This window comes from Bombus huntii, chromosome 18, assembly GCF_024542735.1.
Source record: "Bombus huntii isolate Logan2020A chromosome 18, iyBomHunt1.1, whole genome shotgun sequence".
Lineage (NCBI taxonomy): Eukaryota > Metazoa > Arthropoda > Insecta > Hymenoptera > Apidae > Bombus > Bombus huntii.
This window is the reverse complement of record NC_066255.1, coordinates 2691613-2715818: the sequence shown is the minus strand read 5'-3', so window position 1 is coordinate 2715818 and position 24206 is coordinate 2691613. Positions and strand designations below refer to the sequence as shown.

At 34.9% G+C, this 24206-nt stretch overlaps 1 protein-coding gene and 1 long non-coding RNA gene across 2 annotated transcripts; both read left to right on the top strand.

Moving 5' to 3' along the window:
* Positions 1-8937: 8937 nt before the first annotated feature.
* On the top strand, positions 8938-14638 carry LOC126875378 (uncharacterized). The gene is made up of 3 exons (XR_007693391.1): positions 8938-8986; positions 9444-9558; positions 14439-14638. It is a non-coding gene; the product is annotated as an uncharacterized LOC126875378 (long non-coding RNA).
* Positions 14639-14640: 2 nt separating this feature from the next.
* On the top strand, positions 14641-22528 carry LOC126875310 (homeobox protein Hox-A3-like). The gene is made up of 2 exons (XM_050638159.1): positions 14641-17091; positions 21477-22528. Exons 1-2 carry the CDS (start codon positions 16023-16025, stop codon positions 22367-22369), a joined length of 1962 nt encoding a protein of 653 aa, XP_050494116.1. The 5' UTR covers positions 14641-16022; the 3' UTR covers positions 22370-22528.
* Positions 22529-24206: the final 1678 nt, after the last annotated feature.

Below are 24206 nucleotides of genomic sequence, written 5' to 3'. Positions count from 1 at the left end.
AGGTACAGGTACATTGTATGAGGTCAAAATTAAATAAATTGTTATAATTATTTATTTACCCATCCCGTGCAATTTAGTTCGACGAAACTCGGGCCAAAGCGGTAGACATCGACGCGCGCTAAACAGACTAGACTGATGCTCGTAAACAGAAACTAACATTCGGTCACGATCGTAACAGGCAAAAAAACCGTCGGCGAGCTCGGCTTGTTATGTTTACGTTTGGCCCAAGTATCTGGTCGCGAGACAGACTCGCGATATGTTTATGTTTGGGCCAAAATATCCATCGCGATTCTGACTCGTTAAAGTACGAGAAGGTGTTAATTTAATGTGTAATATTATTGAGGTTGACTGATAGAGAAACCAGTGGATGCATTTGTAATAGAAAAATATATTGAAATAAGTATAGGTACAGGTACAGTGTATGAGGTTAAGATCAAATAAATTGTTATCATTATTTATTAATTTAATACATGATATTGTTGAGGCTAACTAATAAAGAACCAGTGGATGCATTTGTAATAGAAAAATATATTGAAATAAGTATAGGTACAGGTACAGTGTATGAGGTTAAGATCAAATAAATTGTTATCATTATTTATTAATTTAATACATGATATTGTTGAGGCTAACTGATAGAGAACCAGTGGATGCATTTGTAATAGAAACATATATTGAAATAAGTATAGGTACAGGTACAGTGTATGAGGTTAAAATCAAATAAATTGTTATCATTATTTATTAATTTAATACATGATATTGTTGAGGCTAACTGATAGAGAACCAGTGGATGCATTTGTAATAGAAAAATATATTGAAATATGTACAAGTACAGACATAGTGCATCAGGTCAAAATCAAATAAATTGTTATCATTATTTATTAATTTAATACATGATATTGTTGAGGCTAACTGATAGAGAACCAGTGGATGCATTTGTAATAGAAAAATATATTGAAATATGTACAAGTACAGACATAGTGTATCAGGTCAAAATCAAATAAATTGTTATCATTATTTATTAATTTAATACATGATATTGTTGAGGCTAACTAATAAAGAACCAGTGGATGCATTTGTAATAGAAAAATATATTGAAATAAGTATAGGTACAGGTACAGTGTATGAGGTTAAGATCAAATAAATTGTTATCATTATTTATTAATTTAATACATGATATTGTTGAGGCTAACTGATAGAGAACCAGTGGATGCACTTGTAATAGAAAAATATATTGAAATATGTACAAGTACAGACATAGTGCATCAGGTCAAAATCAAATAAATTGTTATCATTATTTATTAATTTAATACATGATATTGTTGAAGCTAACTGATAGAGGAACCAGTGGATGAATTTGTAATAGAAAAATATATTAAATAAATATAAGAAATATGTAAAAGTACAAGTATAGTGTATGGTGATTCAGATCCTCACTGTGTTATAATACAATAAGAACATGATAGGGAGCACGTTTATTTATAGCAAAGGACATTACCAAAAAGTTAACCTTATGTTTTTAGCTAAAGGCTACAAGCAACATAAAACTGTTTATCAGTTCCATTGTTCCTAGACCTTACAACCCAAAACATAATGTATATTCAGGGGCATAATAATATTTTCTCTCCTTATTTAAAATATTTCTACGCAATAGGGGTCTCCAGGACACGGATATACATGAATAAAGAAGTAGAGTTTTTCTTGAAGTAGTTGCTTCAACATAATACATTACGCTAGTCACTGGTAACCAATATTTTCTAGGGTGATTAAAATAAGATAAATTTCATGGAATAAACAGTATTTGATAATGTGAACGGTTTAAATAATATTGTTCGAAAAAACGCGCAAAGACAATGTATTTTGAAAAAAGTAAACCTTATGGTGTAGTATACTTCAATCTATTGCAGGTTACAGGGCAAAATATATCAAACTTTTGTGACGTGTTAAAGGGTAATTATATGCAATCAAATAAACGAAATATCGCTGCAATTAACCCATTCCAGAAAAAGACTGGAAAAAGATTAAAATTAAAGTTGAAGTTAAAGCTAAACTTCAAGTTAAAAGTTAAGGTTAGAAAACAGAAAAATTATTCCAATACAGTTGGTATGAAGGTTATGAATGTTACCCTGATTCATTTAGTTCTGTTTAGATGAAAAGATGCAGCGCACTAACCGGATTATTGTTTTACAACAGGATTGCTTGACTTCTTAATTCCTTATAATCCCCCTTATTATTAGCAGGCATGGAGACAGAAATTACCATTTCTGTTGTCCCTTACAGTTTAGGGTTACCGATCTCATCACTAGCGCGTTACTGCCGAAATGATAGTAAAAGCAGATTTTGAAACGTGTATATCTATAGATGAAATAACCTGATAGCCTTAGCCTGCTTAGATCTTAGCGATTGAAGAAAACTAGGTGCTGCGATGTCTGATTACGATAGCGATAAATTTCGTGAATAACCTTGGAATTGCCTATCTGCCATTTTGACCTGCGGATATTAATGATAAAATTTATCTCTTGTGCACTTCCTGTCTGCTTAATAAACAATTTCCCTGTAAACCGACTGATTTCCGATCTTCCACAAATAATGCTCCAATGTCTTATAAAAATGTTTTTCTCTTTTATTATGGGCCGTAATGGTTGATTTCTCAATAAGTTTTTAGAAGGGTTAGCACTATGCAGATTTTCAAGAGTAATAAAATAAAATAAAATAACGAAGAGTTGAGAATGGACAACCGAGAAAATAATATTTCGTTGACGTTAAAATTTCTTTTATTTCGGATATTTGATATAAAAGAACGCGTACTTGCAACTTTTTGGAAGTAATATCATAAATAATTATATTACCTGTGATAACGTTTAGGATATGAAATTTATAATATTAAATTCAATTAACAAAATATTTATTATGTTCATAGAAAAATTTGAATTATTTGTATGTGTAGTAGAAGTATGTGTAGATGAATACACATGAAAATATGTGTATGTATGTATCACGAAGATTCATCATTTTTGTATTATGAGAATTTTTTCTTGTTGAAATAAAATTGGTATCCCGTTGGTACAAGTACAAAGAGGTTTGTCGAAGAATTTACGCGAAGGAATCGTCTACGGTGTCTCGTTGACGGCGTCGAGTCAGTTCCATTAAAACACGATACAAGTTGGCCGTGAAGAGCGACAGCCCACTGATTTTGTATTCAGCCAACTTCCGTTATAAAATTGCCAACTTTTTTGCGTGACGCTGAGACATGGGACAAGAAAGAGGCGAGAGGCGGGAAAGAAAAATGGTCGCGAGCGGACAGCAAAAATTCTACGAATGCAAAACTTTCGGTTCCGTGAACACGTTTCTTCCGATAGAGATGCAATGAAAAGAAATTAGAAAAAAATAAGAGTGTAAAAAAATAGCATTAAAAGTAAGAAAACTTATGAATTGATATCTCTTTTCACGTTACACTGTAATAATATAAGATATCCGATTTTTATTTTTAAATATCCGACAGATACCTTTATATACGTAAAAGTTAAAATTTTAGGTTATCCGGAGAGTTTCATTCGTTTCATAAGATGATAATAGATGAACAACAATTTCTCTTTTATATTATTTTATTACATTTGGTGTAATTCATTTCGTTCTATTTCTATTATTACGTTCGTGCATAATTCAATAAAATAACACTTTCCGGGTAACCTAAAATAAACGCAGTTAAATAAATGAGATATCGCTGCAATTAACACATTCCAGCAGAAGACTGCAAAAAGATTAAAATTAAAGTTGGAGTTAAAGCTAAACTTCAAGTTAAAAGTTAAGGTTAGAAAATAGAAGAATTATTTCAATGCAATTGGTATAAAGACTTTAGAACATAGAATTGCCTTGGTGAATGTTACTCTGATTGAAGTTAAAGCTAAACTTCAAGTTAAAAGTTAAAATTAGAAAATAGAAGAATTATTTTAATGCAATTGTTATAAAGACTTTAGAACATAGAATTGCCTTGGTGAATGTTACTCTGATTGAAGTTAAAGCTAAACTTCATGTTAAAAGTTAAAATTAGAAAACAGACAGATTATTCCAATGCAGTTGATATAAAGATTTTAGAACATAGAATTGCCTTGGTGAATGTTACTCTGATTGAAGTTAAAGCTAAACTTCAAGTTAAAAGTTAAAATTAGAAAATAGAAGAATTATTCCAATGCAGTTGGTATAAAGACTTTGGAACATAGAATTGCCTTGGTGAATGTTACTCTGATTCATTTAATTCTGTTTTTTAATTACATTGAGAAGAATTTCTATGCCTACAATGGAATCCATTATGATTTATTTTTCCTTCTAATCTCTGAGGAAGATGCAACACACTAACTTTTTGGACAACCTAATATTGAGATCATCTGTGAAAAAGAAAATAATAAGTATGCAACAAGATGATCTACAGAGGGTTAGCAATATTTGTTGCAAAACAAACAGGTAAAAAATTGCTAGAGCAAAAATTTCATACAGATTCTCTCTTACATTGTCAACATTATCCCTTTCACAGTGTCTGTCTTTCAGGATGCAGATTTAAAACCATCGACCAAACCATCAAATATGGTGCTATAAGTTCCACATTTTACACGTCACCATACGCAACACGATTATTCATATTATCATTCATGTAATTTGTTATTTGTATTATTTATATAATATCAATTATTATTCATATTTCTATGAAAAGTTTAAAACATATATTCTTCGCATATGGTTGTCCATAAACTCTCTATAAGCAAATAGAATGAAAAAGAATCATTTCTATTAAACTCTTCATTTTATTGCAGTGTGAAAGAATTAATTTCAAGAATTCGCAACGCGCTATAGATCTACATAAACATGGAGCAGCAAGAGTTCTCGAAGCTTCCTTAAAAGATGTCCTGAAAGTTGGAAAACTTGGGAAAGTCGATCGAAGGATGACAGAACGGTAAGAATCTGGAAAAGGGAGGAAGAACGAGAAGATAGTCGGAGGAAGACGAGAAAGGGGATGGAAGATGGACGGGACGAGGGTGACTATGACGCGAGACGTCAACCGAGCTGACGGGGTAGCTTTTCCCGCGCGATACCAACCGGCGACGACGAGGACGGAGGGAAAGTCAGAATAACTTGGTAAACTTTAACCTCCAGAGTATAAAAGTGGGATGCCTTCTTTTCTATCTGCTCGCGAGGATCTTGGTATCCGGCCTCCACGTTTACGGCTCGCTTCGATCTCCCCATTGCCTCGTCGATAAAAACGCGTCATATCCGTGACCGCTTCTTGCGTTCGACCTCGAGTCCTCGCAAACAATCGGTTCCTCCGCGTCTACCAAAACGTGAAAGCTACTCTTTCCTGCTTCACCTCCATTGATATCGAATCGCTCTTCGTTAAGAGAGATCGCCAGGGAATTGTTGTTCTTGCTTGTTTAAAAAAATCTATCCACCGTTTCAAAATGATTAGCAACATCTTGCTTACGTGTTTTTAATGATTGCAAAACAATATCTATAGATCCCAGCTTAAATATGTTGTCTTCTTTAACCATACATGGGCACAGTGGGATTATTCTTCTCTTCATACTATAATAGAAATTTGCAAATCAACATTTATATTCTCAGAGCTATCTATAATCACCATAATCATGCTTCCAATGTATCCAAATCATCTATCTATTCTATTGGGTTGACAACTAAGTGATTGCGGATTTTGTCATTAAGAGGTATTGACGATCACTTAGTTGCCAAGTTAATAAATAGAAGAAATCAATAGAAGAGATGGCTTGGTCAGATTTCTTTGCTATTTATTCATCCTCCAACTAGTACTATACTTTGCATATTGTATATATTTTGGCATATATTTTGGTATATATTTTGCATCTTTAAATGTTTCATAAGTGCATCTCTTGCTTATCCTTCATCCTTTTACACTTCTCAAACTTGTCTCACTCAAATGCAACACTTTAATTGCCCCCTAACAAAATATTTTCAAATGGAGTACCAAGAGGTGCAATTACCTTATTTAAATATTTATTAGCTTGGCAACTAAGTGATTGCGGATTTTTCAATACCATCTAATAACAAAATCCGCAATCACTTAGTTGCCAAGTTAATAAATAGAAGAAATCAATAGAAGAGATGGCTTGGCTAAATTTCTTCGCTATTTATTCATCCTCCAAGTACTATACTTTGCATATTTTATATATTTTGGCATATTATATGTATCTTTAAATGTTCCATAAGTGCATCTCTTCCTTATTCTTCATCCTTTTACACTTCTGAAGCTTGTCTCACTCAAATGCAACACTTTAATTGCCCCCTAACAAAGTATTTTCAAATGGAGTACCAAGAGGTGCAATTACCTTATTTAAATATTTATTAGCTTGGCAACTACTTGATTGCGAATTTTTCAATACCATCAATTAACAAAATCCGCAATCACTTAGTTGCCAAGTTAATAAATAGAAGAAATTAATAGAAGAGATGGCTTGGATAAATTTCTTTGCTATTTATTCATCCTCTAACGAGTACTATACTTTGCATATTGTATATATTTTGGCATATTATATGCAGTCTTTGCATCCCTGCATCTTTAAATGTTTCATAAGTGCATCTCTTGCTTATCCTTCATCCTTTTACACTTCTCAAACTTGTCTCACTCAAATGCAACACTTTAATTTCCCCCTAACAAAATATTTTCAAATGGAGTACCAAGAGGTGCAATTACCTTATTTAAATATTTATTAGCTTGGCAACTACGTGATTGCGGATTTTTCAATACCATCTAATGACAAAGCCCGCAATCACTTAGTTGCCAAGGCAATAAAACTATCTCGCTATTCGAACCATCCATTCAACCACTCGCCATACTAATCTCCATTTCTATTCTTAGTTCCCCGAATTACAATCTCAATCACGAGCATAATTCCAGTGCACGAAATATCCCGGGCATATTCTAGGGAGCAACGAAGCACCGTGTAACTTGTCCAGGCGATAGAACGAGAGGGTGGAACAGGAAGAGGGGGATGAAGAGTTTGGCGTTAGAATACGACCAGATAGCAGAGAAGGAGCGCGTGCATAGGTATAGAGAAACGGGTGTATAAGGCGACGAAGCCGCGGCACAGCGAAGGAGAACAGGAAGAAGGATGAAGAGGGTGGCGAAGAGAGAAAGAGAGAGACACGAGGGTTGGTCGAGCACTGGCAGGGCTGAGCTTTCCCAACCCTTAGCAACGCTCTCGCGACGCGCTATCCTGCGGATAACATCAGCAGCTTCAGGCCAGGAAATGAAAATCGCGCCGACACTGTTTAATTTAGATAAAAGCATATGTTACACGACGAGCCGCACAGAAAGGGGCTGAGTGGTTGCTCTGACCAGGCGCATCTTTCCACGAGGTGCTTTGTGGCTTACCGTGAACAGAATTCTTTTGCTCTGCTGTTAGGACGATTCCTGGAATTTCTGTGCTGCTGTGTGTTATGAACGTATTGTAAAATACATTATACAAGAATGAATTACTTGTCACGTGTTATCGACTGATTAGTTATTAAATGGCAAGTAATTGACTAGCATGTAATCAATCGTCGATGTTCAGCAATGAAATTGTATTAAAATATGAAGAGAAAAAGTTTTGGAAGAAATTCTGGTAAAAATTGTTGTAAAGCAAACTTTAAACAATAATATATTGTACATAAACTTTATATTTATATAAAGGTTATTTATATAAATTTATATAAATTATATAAACAATAATATATTGTACATAACATTTATATAAATATAAAGTTTATGTACAATATAACCTTTATATAAATATAAAGTTTATTTACAATATATTATTGCACATAACCTTTAGCAATGATAAATCCATTCAATGAATTGAATCCAATGAAGATGATCTGTTAAATTTATTCATTTTTACAGATATTTATAAACGCTCGATTGCAACACATTCATAACGAAACCCAGTCTTACTCCTGTTTATTGTACTATTCACATTACTTCTGTGAAATCCCTGTCTATAGCCCTCCATAAATCTCTATAAATTAAATGTTCTTCTTGACATCATACAATAGCCAGTTGGACTGCAACGGCCAAATATTAAGTAAGACTATAGCAGATATAAATTTAGATGAAAAATTCACCATTTAACATAAATGTAATATAACTGTGACAGGTGATACTATTATTAGAATGTCATAGTCCATAGCAATGAAATTAAGCTCTTTTAGATTTGCCTGTTCTTAAAAACCAGATATCCGAGGAAAGTGGCAGAATTGGACTGAGACAGATGGTAATTCGGTTGTAATTACTTTTCTATACCAGAGATAATCCTTTGATGACCCCTATTTCGCGGCGGCTCATACCACGCGAGCATTCTTCGTATCCCGGTTTCCCCATTTTCGTCGCCCCGACTAGCCTCGGCTGAAAGCAATCCACCGTCAGACCCTGTCAAACTTCTAGATTACATTATACAAAAGCAGAGGCACGACTCGTCGATCTGGAAATCCGACCGCCGGGAATATTCGCCGTCATTTGGGAGCAACCCTCTGGCCGAAATTGCCGCTGATTTAATATTTATCGAGGGACGTATTTACTCGGAATTTTATTGTTTTTCAATTGCCAAATAAGTAACTTTTTACAGCGATAATCGAGAGCAATGGAATTCACCTAATTTTTCAATATTTTTCTTCCTGTAATTTGACATCCGTATTTCCGTATTACGTTGTCCGAACAGAGTTTTTCTTTTACGAGCACGTTTTTTACAACGATGTACCTTTATACAAACATGAAACCTATTCGGTCAAACGTCGTGTTTATTTTATTAGAACTATTGAGATATTTATAGTCTTATGTGCTAGGCTAGGTTAGCTGCTTAGTAGCGATACTTGTATGTGAATATCAGTGTGTGGAAGTATATATATCCGCGACATCTCGGAGAGACAAAGGAATGTAAACTGTTCAGTTAACGGTCTGGTATGGAAGAAGATATGACGCGTGCCAGTGTGTATCAATGAATATCTTTGAAATCGTTTATCAAATAAATGTATAACTATTCTAATATAAATTCTAAGTATAAATATAGTGTTCCTATACCATTATTCCGGCTATTAAGATGCGAAATTCTCAACAGGAACAAAATGGATCATACGTAATTCGATGAAATAATATAAAACGAAAAATATCGTGCGTCCATTATTTCCTTATAAAACGAACGAAACTTTCTGCACGACCTAATATTCGAAGAGTAGTAAGACTAAAAGTATTTTTTTTTTTTTTTTTTAATGGAAATTATATTATTTAGATTCTAGAAGATTTCGTTATGAATTTTCAAGTCTTTATAAGAATATATATTAAAGTATTTTAAGTACGTTACACCACGTCATTGCGATAGTGTAACAGTAAGTAACATCGTGCTATCGATACAACCAGTGCATTTTTAGTTTTCGTGTGTTTCAAGAAATCCCATCGGGCAATTGAACAAAATGGCGGAGAAGAATCGTTAGAATAATCATCGCTGTTCAAAGTAACGGCATTTCTGATGACGACAATGTGCAAATCCAGGGGTGAGACAGGTAAATACAGACGTATATTAGCAACGAATTAGTATTTAGTATAGTATTTAGAATAGTTTAAACAGATTAGAGATCCTTTCCATCTTTCGCAAACTTGTTCTTTACAACAAGTCTGTGAAATGTCGCGGTGTTTATCTCAAAAGAACAAAATGGATCGTACGTAGTTGTGATAAAATAATATAAAACAAAAATCCTTGTGCGTCTATTATTTCCTCATAAGACGGAAGAAACTTCTCGAATAACCTAATAATTTGATTCCTAACATTTGCATAAAAGCAATTGGAATAAAGAAAATTATATGAAAAATATATAACGCAAGGAGAAAAGTAAACCTGCGTCACTGTCGTACGAAAAATCTATCAAGTTCCTGTGAATGTATCGTTGAAAATCTGTCTAACAGATATGCAAAATTACACATTAGTCATTTGAATTATATTACTGTTAATGAAATTATATCGCAATTCAGGGGAGAAGTGATACGAGACTGAGAGACTATTCATTCATGATAATAACGTTTTCTGATTGTTCAAAATTATGAAATATTATACACATGCAAGCTTATATGACGTCAGTCGTACGTTCCATGGAAAGAAACGTGTTTCTAGCATCATCAGTGCAGCATCAGTAAAAGGTTATTGAGGTTGTAAAGGTTGTCTGGAATAGTTGGTATCGGTACATCTTCCATGTCATATTTCACGAATACCTGTGCACAATTATCTAATGGAAACCAAGCTTGATAAGCATCAGTCATATAATTATCAACTTTAACGTACTCTTCGTCTTCTCATTAGGCACTAGCAAAATGAAACGTACAAGCGGTGCACTTGATCTTTTGAGCATCCATCGATAGCTTAAGTATCTTGCGATAAGTATTTCGCAAGCATAAACGTAGTATCGACGAAGAAATAGCTTGTAGGAATATTTTTCAACACGACATGAAAGTTTACTAAATATATTCGATTTTTATGCAGACCCGGTATATGAATATGTCAGCAAAACAGGCATAATATTTCCTAAAGTTAGGTCAAATTTCATAAACATAAATGTAGTATCCAGGAAGAAATAGCTTGTAAGAATATTTTTCAACGCGATATGAAAGTTAACAAAATATATTCGATTTTTATGCAGACCCGGTATATGAATATGTTAGCAAAACAGGCATAATATTTCCTAAAGTTAGGTTAAATTTCGAAGACATAAACGTAGTATCGGCGAAGAAATAGCTTGCAGGAATATTTTTCAACACGATATGAAAGTTAACTAAATATATTCGATTTTTATGCAGACCCGGTATATGAATATGTTAGCAAAACAGGCATAATATTTCCTAAAGTTAGGTCAAATTTCGTAAACTTTAAGCATACTATCGAAGAAGAAATACCTTGCAGGAATATTTTTCAACACGATATGAAAGTTAACAAAATATATTCGATTTTTATGCACACCCGGTATATGAATATGTTAGCAAAACAGGCATAATATTTCCTAAAGTTAGGTTAAATTTCGAAGACATAAACGTAGTATCGAAGAAGAAATACCTTGCAGGAATATTTTTCAACGCGATATGAAAATTAACAAAATGTATTCGATTTTTATGCAGACCCGGTATATGAATACGTCAACAAAACAAGCATAATATTTCCTAAAGTTAGGTTAAATTTCGAAGACATAAACGTAGTATCGAAGAAGAAATACCTTGCAGGAATATTTTTCAACACGATATGAAAATTAACAAAATGTATTCGATTTTTATGCAGACCCGGTATATGAATATGTTAGCAAAACAGGCATAATATTTCCTAAAGTTAGGTTAAATTTCGTAAACATAAGCATAGTATCGAAGAAGAAATACCTTGCAGGAATATTTTTCAACATAATATGAAAGCTGGTATTAAGAAATGAATAATCTCAGATTTGTATCCGGGTCATTCACCTGCTACCGTATTATTTTTCTTCGATGCAAGTGTGCCGACCTTTTTGGGATTATCTACCTGCATGCCAATATGACCTCTAAAAATCCATTACTTTTAATACCTTAATTGCGTCCAATGTACTACTACTTGCGAAAGACTATTTCAAAATAATATTTTCGCAAGATTTATGGCAATTAAGCAGCAGCTACCTTTGTATCTATAAGAAAAATTTGAAAATGCAAAAATCTACGGATCGTAGGAAATATGCAAAAATATATAAAATATATAAAAATATAAATATAAAATATAAAAAATATAAAAAATATATAAAATATATAAAAATATAAATATAAAATATAAAAAAATATAAAAAATATATAAAATATATAAAAATATAAATATAAAATATAAAAAAATATAAAAAACATAAAATATATAAAAATATAAATATAAAATATAAAAAAATATAAAAATATATAAAATATATAGTATCTCGCGAATAAAGCAAATTTCCACGTTGGTGCTAATTTTTGAATTATGTTCAGAAAAGCATAAATTTGCATAAAACTCGGCAATTTACTAATTGCCTAAAATCAACCGACATTTTCGTTTACCTTAGAAAGTAAAAAAATATCCAAGTCGAACACTGAGGAATCTTCAGGCGACGATCGATCGATCGATCGATCGATGGATCACAAGCTCGACGCTAGGCTGCGCACGGGACAGAAGTGCGCCAATATTAGCCTACATTTCACCGTAAATCGAGGCTGGCGTAATCGCAGACCGATCGACACGAAGGATTTTCCGTGCTAATCTGCGCCGCGGAGGGGAAGTTAAAACGCCATAAATTACCGGGACGGTCTACGACGACTGCCATGGCAGACAAGTGCGATCCAACGAGGGATTAGAGCGTCGTCTTGATAAGGCGTTTACGTCCTTCGTGACTCTTACGTGGAACGACAACGACGACGAGCCTTTAACGTCCTCAACGAAAAGCCTTTTGACTTTTCCAGTCGCGTTTATTCCATCCTCCGATTCGTCGATGCAACTGAATAGAAAATTCTACTGTTTCACATTAACCAACATTGTGAAAATTCCGATTACGTTCCCTCCGAAGGGCTAGCTTTCTTAAATGTGAAAATTGGGTGCCCATTACATATGGTTTTACGTATTGCGACTTATCTACAAAGATAGGAGGTTTATGAAAGGGATTTGAGGATATCGGATGCAAAATGACGAAAGCATTGGTTTAGCTATGCCTGTCTTGTTAATACATTTGTAACTTGAAAATAATTTCAAGGGCATACATTCAGTTTTGCATGTAAATATCTATTCCTTATATTATGTTTTACATTTTAAAATTTGTCCAGTAGGACATTTGGTAAAATATTATAGCTTAGTGGTATAATAATATAACATGTGTATGGCTACCCCCCATAGGATACCATCTTCGAATTTAATTAATTTATTTCTTTAGTGTGATGAATGTTTGTATGTTAGGCTATATCCTTTGTGAGATCTGTTGGGTGTTTCTTTCTTAATCTTCTATATTATGTGTACGATGTTTTAAACGACACCAAGACGAATTGAATATAACTTTGCAATGACGTAGTATGTAGCGTTAGTAACTTCTCAAAATCTTCAGTAGCAATAGAAATAATTGAACATTTTGAAATCAGAGGGCAAAATAATAATAAATTGATGATGTAAGACAATATTTCTCCCTAATGGACCATTTATCTTATTAATGGTCTCGGGTGACCATCGTGATGCCTTTGTAACAGTTCATAGCGACATATCATAAGAAGGCTTCGTTTATTTCAACAAACAATTCGCATTCGCATTCGCAGGTGATGAAATGAATGTTTAGAAACTAATATTACAATAACGTTCTCGACCATATACATCCAGATATTTAACCTTCCGAGAAACTTCAATTGTTTCGAAAATTCTTTATCTTCGAGTTATCGAAATAATTTTCATTTCATCGTCAGAAAAGGACTGGAAATCGGTGGAAAAAGAAGTGCAATTAATTTGTTGATGGGATGCATCGACAAATCTCGAATTAATCGTAATTAATTTCTCGATCTATAGCGTAATTTTACGAACTGTCAAAATTAGCAAAATAAGTGGTTATTTATGGGGCAGTAGGTTTTTATGTTTCTAGGGATTTAACCTATTCCTTTCATTATACTTATCTTACCTATGTTCAACGTTCCGGATCGCTGCACAAGCAATTTAAAAACTAAATAGGAAATATTCCTTAGAACAATAGATCCTGAGAAAACAAACCTGACGAATCTGATTAGAAAAAATCTAAGGAAAAGGTCTGGAATATTTAGATAGCTCTTTTCACTATTACACCGAGCAATGCTAAAGAAATTACATATTTGTCCAAATATAACTAAATATTGGTCTCTACAGTGAGATCCGTTCTAACGAGACGCGATAAAGTGCAGGCGTACCGACCGAAAATTCAAAGTCGATTTTCTCGAAAACGAAGCCTCGAACGAAAAATTTGTATTCTATATTTTCGACTTCTTTTTTCGCCTAGAATCACCCCCTTTCCGCTTGTACCGCCAGTTACCAACCACCCTGTATATTGCATAATATATAACATACCATATACATAATTTATAATACGTTATAATATAAAATATATATTCTTGCATAAATATGTATATGTACGTTTACATATTATGTGCATTCTCTGTAATTTGTCCCAAACCTGAAAACATTCCATGAATGCATAAAAATTTGCAGTGTATTCATTATAAAAAAAAAAAAAAAAAAGAAAAATACAGGACTATAGATTTTTCTATAGAAAAAGTCGGTCTAGACTCTGAGAATGGAATCAATGAAAGAAACAGTGGCAAACTGTGGTTTTTCCGTTGAGTCCACCCTTCCAACCCCCTATGAACAGAACACGATATTCTTTTTCCTTCAAGCTACGATTTTTGTCCGTAGAACGGTTCAACATGGAGAAAGAGAGCGTTCGTCCGTCGGTGAGATGGAAGAATGGGTGGTGGCAGTGGCCAAGGGGGTGGTATAGAAAGAGAGGGTGCGTAAGTTGGAAAACGCCTGACGAAAGCCTGCAGACAGCAGTAGAAGAATGGCCGATACCGTTAGAAGGGAAACCCAGGAAGAAGGAAGAAAATAGAAGAGGGGGGAGGGGGAAGGGGGAAGGGGGAAGGGGGAGGGGGTACAGTTGTAAAGAAACGGGAATGTTGTATGTTAGCGGGCAAGGGGAATGGCCGAGGAATGACGCTGATCATCAATTTCTCTCTTTGGTGTATGGGAAATTGGGCCGTGAAGCAATTCCGCATTGTTTCTGCTACGATTTATTCCCAGTTTTCATGAAATAGAAATAAATCAGAATTCCTAATTATTTGACGCATGTGACAATCGGTTGAACGCTCGATGTAAATGTATAAAATTTGTTTTCCGACGAGGTGACTTTTAATTGAGAAAATGTAAGATAATAGAGAAATTGGAAAAATGTGATTTCCATAGGAAAATAATAAATGTAGATATTTGAATCGGTAGATTATTATGGATGCAAAAATTACACATTGTATATTCTGTATCGAAAATTTAAACAAAATCATTTTAAATTTTCATAAAGCCGCGCGATATTTAAATTTTATTTAAATGTAGTAACGTGCAATATTCAAGTCATATTATTTGACATTTTTATGAACGTGAATTACAGAATATTTGAACGTAACTATATACAAAAAATCCCTTCATTGAATTGTATTCATGAATCGGTTTTACAGCCTGATCAATGTTTACGTACAACACAATACCCGGGGTACAATCTTGTTCAAAATTTCGCATTATTCGGCTCGTGATTTGTCTAATCTTGGAGACTGGATTGGAAAAGTTGATAGAAAAATCGTTTAAAATTGTTGTGAGATGAGAGAAACATTATTTGGAAAATCACACGAAGTCCTGGAAAATGAAGTAAATACGAAAACAACGTCAAATTTTTCTACAGAATTTATTTATAAAAATAGTTTTCGAAGAACACAATATTTATTGAAAAAAGAAAACAATTGAATCGAATGGACGAGAAATGATACGAGATACAAAAAAGAAATTCAAGATTCAGTGCAAGATGAAAAGCAATTAAAATTGTGCCAAGAGCGTGCAAGTTTATGGACTACTATCCGAAAACACGCAGTAACAGGAAGATTACTGGAAAGTTTCGCGCAAGCTCTAGTCTGGGAAACCCTAAGCGATGGCCATCTTGCCCCCTCAGGCCCCGATTGCAGTAGATTGAGTCATCGACGACACCCCCACCCCTCCAGAGGGAGAAAAGGATTTTACTGTCTTAGGAAATCGATGTTTCTAATTGGTCGGACCCAAAAGGATTAGGTTGGGCCGGGGACAGCCATAAAATCTATAAATTGGCAAGGAATGCTACGTCTATACTCAGTAGCCTCTGAAACGTGTAACTAGTCGGTGCATAACTAGTCAGGTGAATATTTCAAGTGAACTAAGTGGAAAAATAGTTGTCATTGTGAAGACATCAGCAAAGCTAGGAAGATGAACAATTATACATCTCGGAATAACATGACCACCAACAACTCACCTCCGTCATCGACGAGCATCGAATCTTCGCCCAATTCGTCCATATCCAACTGCACTAACGATATCAACGCTAGGTATATATACCAGAACGTTTTGACTACAGACTACAACGAGCGAATCTTGCGGATGATGAACCCAGCCCAGATGAGGCCCAGCAATACGACGTGGATGAATCAAGAACAGAGGGAATACTTGCAGCAGACACAGGCAAGAATGCAGCAGATACGGCCAACAATGCAGCAGATATGGCCAACAACGCAGCAGATACACCCAAGAACGCAGCAGATACACCCAACAAGGCAGCAGAGACAAGCAACAATGCAGCAGAGACAAGCAACAATGCAGCAGAGACAAGCAACAATGCAGCAGATGCAGCCAACAAGGCAGCAGATACAAGCAACAATGCAACAGATGCAAGCAACAATGCAGCAGATGCAGCCAACAAGGCAGCAGTTACAAGCAATAATGCATCAGATGCAGCCAACAGTGCAGCAGACACAGGCAATAATGTATCAGATGCAGCCAACAACGCAGCAGACACAGGCAACAATACATCAGATGCAGCCAGCAAGGCAGCAGATACACGAAACAATGCATCAGATGCAGCCAACAAAGCAGCAGATACAGGCAGCAATGCATCAGGTGCAGCCAACAACGCAGCAGGCACAGGCAGCAATGCATCAGGTGCAGCCAACAACGCAGCAGGAACAGGCAATAATGCATCAGATGCAGCCAACAACGCAGCAGGAACAGGCAATAATGCACCAGATGCAGCCAACAACGCAGCAGACAGAGGCAACAATGCATCAGATGCAACCAACAACGCAGCAGACAGAGGCAACAATGTATGAGATGCAGCCAACAACGCATCAGGCACAGGCAACAATGTATGAGATGCAGCCAACAACGCATCAGGCACAGGCAACAATGTATGAGATGCAGCCAACAACGCAGCAGACAGAGGCAACAACGCAACAGGAGCAGATTGCTAATGTAGCAGGAACGTCTTCATCATCGGTACAAGGTATTTATCTTGATATTTATTTATTTTTATGGAATTTAGTTTCCTTCGAATGGTTGAGTGACGTTTAGTTGATCCTTGAAATTTTTCTGATTTAAAAGAATTATTTTTACTTCTTATACTGAATTGTTAAAAATATTTGGAGAATTTTTATCTGATAGAAAATTTGATTAAACGCTTATCCATCTCGTATATAATATATAATATTTAGATTTTTAGATCTTACGTTTCTTAAAATATTATAATATCCACATATATCAGGTTTATTAAAAATTGCCCACTTTTATTTTAAAAATCTTGTCCGCTTTAAATATTTATATATCTACTAGTGCTCATTCAAAGAATCATTTAAAATAGTACACTTTCTTTATTTGTAGATTGAAAGTAGGTAAAATATTATAATATCCACATATATGAGGTTTATTAAAAATTGTTTACTTTTATTTTAAAAATCTTGTTCGCTTTAAATATTTATATATCTACTAGTGCTCATTCAAAGAATCATTTAAAATAGTACACTTTCTTTATTTGTAGATTGAAAGTAGGTAAAATATTATAATATCCACATATATGAGGTTTATTAAAAATTGTCCACTTTTATTTTAAAAATCTTGTCCGCTTTAAATATTTATATATCTACTAGTGCTCATTCAAAGAATCATTTAAAATAGTACACTTTCTTTATTTCTAGATTGAAAGTAGATAAAATATTACAATATCCACATATATGAGGTTTATTAAAAATTGTCCACTTTTATTTTAAAAATCTTGTCCGCTTTAAATATTTATATATCTACTAGTGCTCATTCAAAGAATCATTTAAAATAGTACACTTTCTTTATTCGTTGATTAAAAGTAGGTAAAATTAGCGCAGGTTTAAAATTAGCCGATTACAAAGTGAAAGAAAACACGCGAACGTTTTTATTTGATAGGTAAAATTACACAGCAACGTTAAACAAGAATGTCCGTCGCCGTCACAGATTCTACAGCAAATAGACGTTCCTGTAGACATTATTGAATCAAGTTTGATTAACGAGCTGCCCATTTAGGAGACTTTAGTCTCGAGGGATTATAAAACGGCGCTCTCGTCCCGCTTGCTCGTCGATGCTCTACATAGGTTTACATAAAACAGAGTCACCAGATGATGGACTGCTATCCTTGGGTCAGTGGTGACACGTTTATTGGTTGCGAAAATACACCTTAATTATCTCGATATCATAGTTTTCTGCTTCATTGGAAATTCTTCATTTCGACAAATTTTTATTTCACAAATCTCTTCTCTCCTTAAGAAAATTTGTCCAGTCGTATTTAAATCGGAGGATGACTGTTTTTTCGAATATTTCCTTATTGTTTCCAAGTTTAAAGAATTTTCACGAAATTAGCTTATCAACGAGGTCGATAGACAGATAACGTGCTTATCATTTTCGTCACTAGTTCGATCAGAATGTGAAAATTCGGCGTCCAGTTCCAATGATAACGTTTCCTCGAATGTTACTCGAATGTCTCTTCCCCTCGGGGCAACGATATGCCCAGAAATACCTAAAGAACGCGCAGTTCGCATCGCATGTCGCAATAGGCTGTTGACGTATCGATAGTCGAAGATAAAATATTGAAACGTGCACACGCGTTTGATTCTATACAAATTTCTATCCATCGTTTTCGATCAGTTTAGTGTTACACAGGAAAATGAGAAACTCTATTTCTTTTCTTTCGTTGAAGTCTCCGATAGAGCGTTCGACTCTTCTACAGGCACAGAAAGCGTTACCCGGGTCCACATAATTTTCGAACAAACTTCAATTCAATCGTGAGAAACAACCAAGAATTCGAACAGTAAAAAGAAAAAAAAGAGAAAGAATTTTTTTTTTTAATTATTGTCTATTAAAATTACAATCAATTCTCGCGTTGGGAATTTTCAGTAATATAGAGAAAGAATGAAAGAGAAAATCATAAGTATACTATATCTATAATAACTATGAATTAAACGGAAGACGATAATTTTTGGAATAATTATTTAATTTAATTATTATTTATTAAAATTACAATCAATTCTCGCGTTGGGAATTTTCAGTAATATAGAGAAAGAATGAAAGAGAAAATCATAAGTATACTATATCTATAATAACTATGAATTAAACGGAAGACGATAATTTTTGGAATAGTTTCAATTTCATGGCGCATTTTTCGTCGATTATTTCTGTTTTTCACGGCTCCCCCGGCAGAGTCAGGTTGCGTCAAACAACGTCGTTTATCAATCATCGATCGACAAATTGTCGCGTGCGAGCCTCGCGACCTCGACGACTAGGCGGTTCTCTTTGTTTCATCTGTGTCATTGACGAATCGTATTTGCTTGTAAATTCACGCCAGGACCATTTAATCCAATAACACGGCTTCAGTGTTGAGCCTTTGAGTCGCACAGCGGGAACATAGCCACCTCGTGAGCTGACGAGTTTCCCACTGAGCGACCCTTGACACCTTCTCCATTCGCATTCTCCAGACGATTCCTGTTTCTATATGGAAATTATATTTCTATCCTGTCGAAATTACACAATTCAAAGAGTCTTATGTGAACAATTCGTAAAAACCACAAGTTCTTTGCTAAAAAGATAATTATAAATTATAAAACTTTCACTTAAAAATTATATTTCCACCGTGTTATAATCGCAAATGTATATTGCATGTGTTATGTCCCGAGGCTTACTAACCGGCCGTGTTTCTAACCTTCTCCCTTGGTACTATACTGTTGTAGACAGATCGTCTTACATGCCTGGCGAGATATACACAAAACAGCGATAAACACATAGTTGTCGTCAAGCAGCGAGTTTTAGAAAACATCGATTCGCCTTCGTTCCGTTAGTTTACCTACGCAAAAAAAGTGGCGTACGTGATCATAGGCGCGAACTGTTGCGAGACTCGAGCTTGGTGGGGATCGTCTCCTAGAGAAACAAAACATAAAATCGAAGGGCAGTCAGTATGATTTGAGGATTCAAACCGAGTGCGTCGAAAGTTTCAGGGAAATAAAATCTAGGTTGCTTAGTCAAACGAATACGTCGAGAAATATGATAAAGTCGAGTGGAATTATAAAATAAACTAGTTATATCATGGTTAAATCATTTGCAACGTGTTAATTATAATTTTAAAATTATTAAAAGTAGAAGCGTATATTAACCCTGTTAATTCAGTGTTACGATCATTTGAACTACCTCTGTTATCCTAATCGAAATGGGGGAACGACTGATTCGCGGCGTCGACTATCAGAATCATAGCCTCTCGTTGACGCGTTTCCTCGCGATTGCGTTTCTCCGCGAACCGTCGTAACACATGTTGAATGTGTAGGTATAATTCTTAAAAAGAATAGTCGATTTGAAAGAAAAATTTCTTCTGAAAGAAATAGTAAACTTATTTTTATAAATTCTAAGCTATTTCTAGGCGGAAATTATATTTTTATCATATAGCAATTAGAAATATAAAATCTTCTAAATCTGAACAATTTTACTGTAATATCGTAAAGTAGTTTGAACTAGAGGTCGGTTGAAATTAGAAAAAACCGTGTACGTCGTCTTTCTGTGGTTCGTTTACATTTAAGAACACCTATGTGACTAAAATCACCTAGTTCTTACAGTGATGTGAGAAAAACAATAGACAACGTTAGAGGTCGGTTTCGTGTTTCAAGGGGGGATGACCGAGAGGTTAGAGTATGCGAGTCGAAAAGTATGTGCGTTGCGAGAGTCAGAGTTGATCGAGACATCGAAGAGTTGAGATTTAAAGATTATTGAGTCCAAGAATACAGTTTTAGGTACATATTCACAATAAACGGTGAATTTTTGTAATGGTATGTTAGGCAAAGGTACCGATACGCGGCGGTACGACGTAGCCATGCTGTATTATGTGTCGGCGCTTTACATTTTTCGTTGTATAATACAATTTTTGGGTTTAAACCGCTGGGGAGCTTTTTTATGTATTTTTTTTATTTTTTTTCTGTTCTGAAAACTTGGTCGCAAAACAGGATGCTTCGGAGACATCGAAGAGTAGAGTCGAGAGAATTGATCGAGTTGCTAGAGAGAGAGAGAGAGAGAGATAGAGAGAGTGTGTTAGATTCGTTGTGACGAGAGTTGCCAAATAACTGTAAAGTTATTTGAGATAGATACGAGTATCGGATTTAGTTTCAGTTAAACAAACATCGTTTTCTGTCCAATTAACACCTGTATATTCAATTCAATATTAATAAATTGCAAGTAATCGGGAAAATTGATATCTTTATTTTCCACGATATTACATTACTATGAATTTCTATTCTTATAAATTCCGAAAACTCTAATTTTCTTAACTATAATTTTTAATACATCTTCTCGGACATATTCATTAAATAAAAGATACATTTTTAATTTCAGGAGCGGAAAAAAAATCTAAGCGCACCCGAACAGCATACACCAGTGCGCAATTAGTTGAGCTGGAGAAAGAATTTAACCGTACTCGTTACCTGTGTCGCCCACGACGTATTGAATTGGCTGCAGCACTTTCTTTGACGGAGAGACAAATCAAAATCTGGTTCCAAAATCGGAGGATGAAATATAAGAAGGACCAGATTTTGACCTCCGAAAAAGTTAATGCTGCAAATCTGAAAGCATCCACTTCGTATGAAAATACTGACGTCGCATCGAGCGCCAATTGGAATGTCGAAAACATAGCGATGAATAATATGGCGCACACGTACCTGGGTAACGCCGCAATCAGTACACAACCACAACCACAACCACAACCACAAACACAAACGCAACCGCAAACACAAACGCAACCACAAACACAAACGCAACCGCAAACACAAACGCAACCGCAAACACAAACGCAACCACAAACAGAAACAGGCATGTTCAATTGTCCCCAGTATGGCAACCAACAGATGCACACTCCTGAGAATGCGGCTTACTACGTTGATCCAGGACCGTCAACACAACATCACTTTACGAATCCATATTTACATCCAACATACAATCATACAATGTACAATGCACAACCACAATACGAAAGCCAAATGCCATATCCAGAGGCAGAAAATGCAGATTATACACAACGAAGTTCGCATATAGATTCAGAGGAGAACACGTATGAGAATCATCACAATTTGGATAACAACGTTCAAGAGCAACCGACGGCAACGCAAGACGTGAACGACCATAAACACGCTAACGCGTGTGATGTACCAAATTCTGAAGCAGAGAATTCAACATTGCAGGAAGCGATTCGGAGCAGCCTGTTGGATCTTCAAGACTTAATAGATATGTGAATTACGTAAATGTGTATAAAAATTTGTAACGACTTTCGGTTCTTGTAAATTTAGTAAATTTCTGAATTTAATGTACATAAACATATACATAAATTTACATAAACAGGTAGAAAAATTTGTAAATATGTAATTAATTATAAATTATAATTAAATAAATATGTAAGCATTAATTTCGAAAACAGTTACTATTATATAACCTTTTTAACTTGTCAAAATTCTAGTAATATATTAGGTTGACCGACAGGTCAGGTGTTTCTAATTTGCTTACAGAGATCCAGATTGAAAGGATTGAATGTTTCTAGTTTAAATGTAAGATAGTGCATAGAAACTCGCCACAGAATTCGGTCACGACTTTTATTAAATAGGTAGTTGATGATTGAATGCTTGCGATAATTACACGGTACGGTACAATGCACGCTTACGTCATAAATAGGTGAAAATAACGGAGATAGTGATAAATACAGTTTACAGTTAAGCAACTACACGCTTTTGATTTTATCTTAGTAGCCATACCGACTTTTAAGTAAGGGTAGACGTTAATTATTTCATAAGTAAAACTTCCTTTTACCGGGCTGCCTGGCACGGCGGCTCCGGCGACGAGGCGCGGTGTGACAATGGCCACACACCGCTCCATCAAGCGGCGGTATTAGGCGCGGGGGGTTAGGGGGTAGGCGGGGGGGGGCGTAGACGGGGGGGGGGGGGTATCGCCCACACTGGTTCCCGGGCCCCTTTCCATCGCAACCGGGGAAAAAAAAATATTTTATGGATTTATACCTTCGATAAGAATTTTATACCTAAGTGGATACAAAAACATTGAAAAATTATATTTTCAGAAAGAATTGTTCCAAGATGTGTGTCCGTAATCTCGAAAAATTTAAATCTTTATAGTTAATCTTCTTCTTTAAGTAAAGTACAATTTCATTTTCCATTTGCTACCCAAAGAATGTTGAAGAATTAAACGTTCTATAAGAAGTTCTTCGTTCTAAAAAGAGTAAAAGCGTTCTGTGGGACACTAGCCAATTTCCTTTGCAATCAACAGCTAGAATTGCAAATTTTAGGTTATAGCGTATGAAATGACCAATTTTTAGAAATTCATACTTCATTGAAGATCAGAAATTAATAGAAAGCGGTTGTATATATATATATACAAATACTAAAAAATTAAAGGTCAACGTAGCATGGAAATTTGAAATTTTGGAAAGGTCATTATACTTCTTGTTTCTAATCTTTCCTTATTTTTAACACTTTGACTGCCACGCTGGTTTCGCTGAGGACGCCACGGGGGAATTTTTATTATTCAAAGCATATAATGGCAGAATAATAATAAATTGATGATGTAAGACAACATTCTCCCACAATGAACCATTTATCTTGTTGGTGGTCACGGGTGACCACCGTGGCGTCTTGGTAACAGTTGATAGCGACACATCATAACAAGGCTACGTTTCTTTCAACAAACCATTCGCATTCGTTGTTTCGTCGCAAGCAAAACGTGCAGAACATATTGTTGAAACGCGTATATGTTAGTAAACAGTATTTGCTCGTCCTATATATAACAGTAAGGTATGTTCACACTTCTAACCTCAATTATATGATTATAAAGCAACATTCGCAATTATTTTCTAAGGTGTGTTTATAATAATATTCGTAGATTGTTGACAATTGGTAGAGTATTGACAAACACAGTGCACAGTTAGATGCAAGATTTGTTCCCATTTTTTTTTTATTGATGTTCTAATAAAAACATTTAATTGTTCAATGGGGCACTTTTTATTTCTTCTATTTATAGGTTATCTTCTATTTACAACAAGGCTTAGTTATTTCAACAAACCATTCG